Source organism: Archocentrus centrarchus, chromosome 18, assembly GCF_007364275.1.
Source record: "Archocentrus centrarchus isolate MPI-CPG fArcCen1 chromosome 18, fArcCen1, whole genome shotgun sequence".
In the NCBI taxonomy this organism is placed as follows: Eukaryota; Metazoa; Chordata; class Actinopteri; order Cichliformes; family Cichlidae; genus Archocentrus; species Archocentrus centrarchus.
This window is the reverse complement of record NC_044363.1, coordinates 23,555,196-23,561,574: the sequence shown is the minus strand read 5'-3', so window position 1 is coordinate 23,561,574 and position 6,379 is coordinate 23,555,196. Positions and strand designations below refer to the sequence as shown.

Here is a 6,379-nt window from a genome sequence, read left to right as displayed (position 1 = left end):
AAGACATTTTTGTATCCAGAGTTTTAAATGAGCAGATGAGAGTAAAACTGTCTGGTGTGTGAAGAAACAAACAAAAAAAACCTCAGACAATAATATTTAAGTGTCTGAGCTGTCATATTTTTTAGTTTAAAAATGACCCAAAATGTTTCACCCGCTGAGAACTGAAACTGAACCTTTCCGTTGACTCCGCTATTGTCTCAGTATGGTAGGAGCATAAGGTTCATTAAGCGCAGTAAGCAAAGTGTTTTCTCCACTTGTTTATCCGGCATGGAGGCCACATGTTATTGTATTTGCATTTCAACATGATTAATAATATTAAAAATTAGTCTCATTCGTTATTAATGCCCCTCCTTTAAAATATATTATACATTATACTTACTGTCGGGTCTTTCGCTATTTTAAGAAGAAGAGGAGGAGGAAATGTTTTACTACGGTTTGTTTATGTTTGTTATGCTTATTTTTCTCTGAAGCAAAGTAACTGGATGTGAGTAACGAATAAAAGAAGATGTAAAAATTGCATTTTTGTAGGAAACATTTGCTTAGTTTTTTTCGTTATAGGCAAGAAAGCGAAACTGGGGAGTAACAAGAGTTCTTTTGTGAATACTGACTATAAAGTGTGCATAGACAAAAGTAACCAATAGGCGGTACTGTGCACTGTGCCATTCTTCATGGAGCTTTCTCCATCTCCAGCCCTGAGGACAACACCGTATCTCTGCCTGGGTTTGCTCCCTAATTGACCTAAATACAGCATCTCTGCGGTCCCTCAAGGCAGACTATCACACCGCCTACACGAGAGCCTGTAAGCAACGAGAGCGTGTCCGGGTATTTCCTGGAGTAATTCCTCTTCGCATTCTGCCCCTCAACTCAAACCCGAAACGAATTTTCTTCGTGGATGCCTCACAACTGCAGCGGGCTGTCCTCGCGTGGACTACGTCGGGATGGTCTACGCGCAGAAGACGCTCCTGGCTCGAGATAAGACGCCTTCCCGGGAATGACTTTATAAAATTCACGTCTGGGAATTTTAGAAAGGTTTTACAACGGGCCGGAGGAAGGACTCAAAAAAAAAAGTCAGCATGCTGGACGATAAATCGCCGAGAGTGAAATTCGGTCCTCCATCGAGAGGTTCGTCTTTTTACATTGAGAATTTGCTGGGAACTACAGGAAGACGTTCTTCAGCCGAGGAGCGAGCGGAGACTCCGAGCTTCAAAGTTACCGGTCACGACCCGATGATGTGTCCGGGTTTGGAAACGAGACGTCTGAGCGACAATGACGGGTCGGATTGGAGCGGAACATTTCCAAACACAGCGAATGGCAGCTCGAGAAGTGAGTTTGATTTTTGTTCCTTTGCTTCCAGCCAAAGGTTACTGAAAATTATAAATGATCGTTTTCGATTCGCTGATTTTTGGCTTGAGATGAATGCAGACCTTATTTTATAATGAATAAACGACAACGTCACATTAAACCCCGTCTCTAACGTTTATGATTTATGCGTCTCGTTTTGGCGTCTCAAATGGCCAAAAGTGGACATGACACATGGTCCGTAAAACGTTTTACTGTCCCTACCTCGGTGCGTAAAGCATCCTAACTCTCTGATTATCAGCCTCGTAGAAGCCAACAGCATTTGGCATCCACACAACAATCTCACAACAGTCTCCCTCTTGATCCTTAAATAGACCAGCAGCGAAGAGCTGATGCGTATTTATAATCTTGGAAAGGACAGAGAGCGCGAATGTGCGTAATTCCCCCGCTGTGCAAAATCTGACAGTGTGTGGGATGATTTGAAATCTTTTTTTTTTTTTTTTTTTTCCTATTCACGATATTCCTCGCAGGTCCTCTTTACAAGACCAGTTACTCACATGAACACACAGACCCTCTGCTAACCAGAGAACGGGATTCCCCAACTTTGACGGGACAGGCGGAGGAGAACGATAAACCGGCTGAGAAGGGGGGCGACGGGTTGACAGATGAGAGGGAAGAGGAAGACACACACTCCTCTTGCGTGTCTCTAGGAGACAGCTGTGACACAGGTGAGCTCAAAGTTCATCTAAGTGATTAAAAAGCAATCTGTCTTGTGCTCTGATTTGTTCCACGCGCCTTTCTAGTACACGCTCAAGCAGCAGTAGCGTCAATTTATTCAGTTTTCAAAGGAGCAGGGGTGTAGTTCGCAGTTCTTGGGCCCGGGGGCCATACACTGGTATCCCTTCTGTTACAGCAGAGGTGGGCAACGTTTTTTCGAGTGGGCCATACTAACTAACTAACCACATATTTGGTAACTGACCAGAAATATGTTTAAAGGTTACAATGAAAATATCACCTAAATGCTATATGAAAATCAAATTATCATACATTTTACAAATTGTCTAATATCCATGACTGCAGAGTTCACTCATGAATTGTGTGGGGTACTGACTCTGCAGTCATTGACCTCGAGACTGCTTAGCATAAATATGATTCATTAACAGCTAGATGCCCCCCCCCCCCCCCCCCCCCCCCCCCCCAAAAAAAAATCTAATTATCACTGTTAGGATGTCTTTTAAGGACATTTTAATGAAAACTCTGCTTCTTCTTGGTTTCAGGTGACATCAAAGTGGTGCGAAAGAAGAAGACGCGCACTGTATTCAGCCGCAGTCAGGTGTTCCAGCTGGAGTCCACTTTCGACCTGAAGCGCTACCTGAGCAGCTCGGAGCGAGCCGGGCTGGCTGCGTCGCTGCAGCTCACTGAGACCCAGGTGAAGATCTGGTTCCAAAACCGCAGGAACAAGTGGAAGCGGCAGATCACGGCCGACATGGAAGCCAGCAGCGCCACCTCACCGTATACTGCCCAGAGGGTGGTTAGAGTTCCCGTGCTGTATCGCGAGAACGTCACTACGCCGCTGACATTGACAAACCTGCCCCACGTGTCATCTCCAGTAGTTGGCTTCTCTAACTCTATTAACTATCCGCTGAATGGCCACTTCACCCATCCGGTGTCATTCATAACGCCACAGATGACTGGACTGGTGTGACTTTAAGAATGGAAGAGACCCGGTACACCTGTGACTCACATTAATCAATGATGCTGCAAAATGTTCATGTTAGAAAAATTCAGTAAAGTTAATCCTTGCAGTGCACGGGGGATTTTCATCCTGTGCTGAAATGTTTCTTTTGGATGTTTTCTGGAAGTAATTTAGATAAATGCAGGCAAATGTGGCCGTGGCTACCTTGCACTCCTTTACACAATGCAATTTCTCATCATTAGCAGAAAATATCAATTTATTTTAAGCAAAGGTCATTTTTAAGCTTTAGTGCTAGACATGGAACACTGGACCATTTCTTTCACTCAAAATGTCGATGATCCCCATTCGTGGAATCAAATAAGGGTCAATATGTTTACAGCTTGTAAAGCAATATGGAGAAATTAAAACAAAGAAAAAAAAACTTTGTGTGAAATCATTAAATTAAAACGGTGGAAGAAAAATGTGGAAATGAAAACACAAATTACTACGAACAGTCTGGTTACACACTGAAAAATACTTAAAGGATAAAATCAGGGCCAAAAGTTAAATTAAAAAAATGTTTTTCTACACTTTTTGCTTTTAAATTGTCTTCACATGCTCTCTTTTCTTTGCACTGCTAATTTTCCCATCACACTCAATTTATCATGTGCTTTTAAGTTTTCAAATTCTTTCTGAAGTTTTCCAAAAATAAAAAATAAAAAAATGTCACAAGCTCTAAATCTTACTAAAATGTAGCTCCTTCATGAAAAAGCTGGTTTGGTTTTTGTGACTTTGTGACTTTTGATAGCTGTGAACTGGGGTAGGTTATTAGCAACAACGAATGACAGACACATTTGGGGTTTTTTTTTTTGTTTTTTTGTTTTATTTAAGACAATTTTATTAGAGTTTTGTACACTTACATGTTCACATGTGAATAAAATTTTATGCACAAATTGTTTTGTGGTTTCTTTTCTGGTTTTGTTCATCAGCTGTTTATGTGGTATCCTCATGTGTGAACGTTGATTCTGGGTTTAATGGTGTAAATACCATTTTTAAAAAGTAGCAGATTCAGTTGAGATATGCACAAACTTGAAGGCTAGATTATAACAGCCTGTTGTGTTAAACACTTCACTATAGATGGGGGTTATCATGTGCCCCCTTAACCCATTGTTACATAATTCTCATGCTCCCAGTAGTTAAAATGCAGTCAAACATGTTAATGTTTCTAAAAGAGCTACATTACAAAGCATTAGGCAAACTAAAAATAAAATAAATAAAAAATCAAAACAGCTCCAAGGTTTCCAAACTCAAAGTTATTGCACACTTTCTGAGAAAGTACGCATGGATCTGTTTAGAAAGAAAGCACTCAAACCTCCAACATGGCAGCCAGACGTAAATCTGCATCCCGCCCTCATCTGCCCCCTCAACCTCACCAATCAAAAGCTGCTAAACCGCAGTCTTCCGGGCCGTTGATTTACTGCGCACCGGCTCCTCTGTGCTCTAGTGGCAGCAAAGGAGCAATGGTGCTCGGAACGTCCGGAGACGTCGGTGTTTCGGGAATCTCGGAGGAGCAAATGAAATGCCGGGGAATATGAGCAAAGAGGATGCCCCCAGTCGGAGCACTTGTTTGACTTTCACAATTGACAACATCCTGAACCTGAGGCCGCACGAAAGTGGAGATTTGGACGGTTCAAAGGGACAGAAGGGCAGTGGATGTAAGAATGTTTTGGAAGCGCGATGTGAGGATGTATGGGACGTCCGAAGGACGCGTGTCAGCGGCTCAGAGGGGACAGGTAACTCAACTAGATATACCAAAGTACTATATTAGTAAATTTCATATCGGCAAAGCGGAATTTTTAGGCTAATGATTCTGTTTAGAACCACAATGCTAAAGATCCAAATAAATCAAAAAGCACACCGTGTAACATTATTTGCACGAAAATTCAGAGGCGCGTGTTGGACGTCGGCGTTTATTTGTTTTCATTAATCAGGCGGGACTAAATGTTGCTCAGCTTGTTCGCAGGTGTTTTTGCATTTGCCTTTACCGCTGCACCAAAGAACATTTTGTCACTCCCTTCACAGTGAAGCCCAGAGTCCATCGCGGGGAAAACACACCGCCGCTCACCGCTGGATCCTGTCCCGGGGCGCAAACCGAGAGTAGCGCCGAGGACGCGCCTGAGCAGCAACAACAACAACAACCGCAACAGACCACTGCGGACACCAAAGCCATGGTCAAGAAGAAAACACGCACCATCTTCTCCAAGCGACAGATATTTCAGCTGGAGGCGACTTTTGACATGAAACGGTATCTGAGCAGCTCGGAGAGAGCGTGCCTCGCGAGCTCTCTGCAGCTCACTGAGACCCAGGTGAAAATCTGGTTTCAGAACCGCCGCAACAAGCTGAAGAGACAACTGTCCACGGACATGGAGGGGCCGCTGGCCGCCGACCACTTCACAGAGGCAGGAAAAAACGTGCAATTACCAACTTATTATAAAGACAGCAGCCTGCTGGGTGGATGTTTATTACCCATGCCTTTCCCTGTTGTGTACCCGACGGCAAACGCCGCGCCTTACATTTACTTCTCTAACACTGGCAAATACTTTGGCCTCTTTGATGCAGACTGATGAGTTCTCCTGGGTGCGTGGACGCTATGACTTAATCACCCAACATTTTGCATGATATGTCTGATTCTTCATGTTTTATTTTTTTGATTAGTTCTCTGAACATATCAACTAATTCAATACGTGCATGCGCCACTTTTTGGTTTATTATTATTATTATTGTTATTATTATTATTATTATTGCATTTCGGAAAGAAAGTTTATCAACTTGAAATGTGCATGCATTAAAATCCTCGGAGCAGTTTTACTTTACGCATTCTGACAGAATGTACCATACGATGATGTCCTTACAGGAGTTATGCTGCATCAGCCTTATTACCCCGCAATAATACTTTCTCTCTGTGTGTGTTCATTGTTTTTCCTGTGGAGCAACACTTCATCTGTATTTATATGGCCTTATTATTGTTTTGTTTTTTAACTTTTATCGTGTGTTTTCACTTTCATAAGACTTAAACTGTGAAGACGTTATACCATGATGATCATATTTTGCAATAAAACGTGTACTATTTGCAGTTTTAAAGGTGTGTTGACTTATATCAGGGTGGAAAAAGGTAAAACAAAAAACCCCCACCCACATTGCATTTTTATTTGTGCTTTTTTTTTTTTTTAAAGCTCTTCCTACATTTCCTTCCACTTTGTAGTAAAAAGTAATTTCGCCTAATCTATTCAGCGTTAGATCCTATTTAGAGTTCATTTTTCTCCCTGCAGCGATAACGTGCTGAACGTTGAAGTCTGCTATAAAGTGCAATAAGATATTACAGAAATATTACAGAAATCCAGCGCT

General features: G+C 42.2%; 2 protein-coding genes across 2 annotated transcripts; both read left to right on the top strand.

Annotated features, from left to right (window-relative positions):
* The first annotated feature begins 798 nt into the window (after window positions 1–798).
* Window positions 799–3,827, top strand: LOC115797339 (homeobox protein HMX1-like). Its single transcript, XM_030753899.1, has 3 exons — window positions 799–1,323; window positions 1,830–2,027; window positions 2,577–3,827. Exons 1-3 carry the CDS (start codon window positions 1,074–1,076, stop codon window positions 3,002–3,004), a joined length of 876 nt encoding a protein of 291 aa, XP_030609759.1. The 5' UTR covers window positions 799–1,073; the 3' UTR covers window positions 3,005–3,827.
* Window positions 3,828–4,486: 659 nt separating this feature from the next.
* LOC115797417 (homeobox protein HMX2-like) lies at window positions 4,487–6,050 on the top strand. The gene is made up of 2 exons (XM_030753996.1): window positions 4,487–4,767; window positions 5,057–6,050. The coding sequence occupies exons 1-2, from the start codon at window positions 4,554–4,556 to the stop codon at window positions 5,596–5,598; spliced, it is 756 nt and encodes a 251-aa protein (XP_030609856.1). The 5' UTR covers window positions 4,487–4,553; the 3' UTR covers window positions 5,599–6,050.
* Window positions 6,051–6,379: the final 329 nt, after the last annotated feature.

Bases quoted from the DNA above. Each gene is read 5' to 3' on its own strand.
- LOC115797339 (XM_030753899.1), top strand. From the start codon at position 1,074: ATGCTGGACGATAAATCGCCGAGAGTGAAATTCGGTCCTCCATCGAGA. The intron at 1,324-1,829 runs GTGAGTTTGATT...TATTCCTCGCAG, and splicing joins AGCGAATGGCAGCTCGAGAA to GTCCTCTTTACAAGACCAGT. The intron at 2,028-2,576 runs GTGAGCTCAAAG...TCTTGGTTTCAG, and splicing joins AGGAGACAGCTGTGACACAG to GTGACATCAAAGTGGTGCGA.
- LOC115797417 (XM_030753996.1), top strand. From the start codon at position 4,554: ATGCCGGGGAATATGAGCAAAGAGGATGCCCCCAGTCGGAGCACTTGT. The intron at 4,768-5,056 runs GTAACTCAACTA...CTCCCTTCACAG, and splicing joins CAGCGGCTCAGAGGGGACAG to TGAAGCCCAGAGTCCATCGC.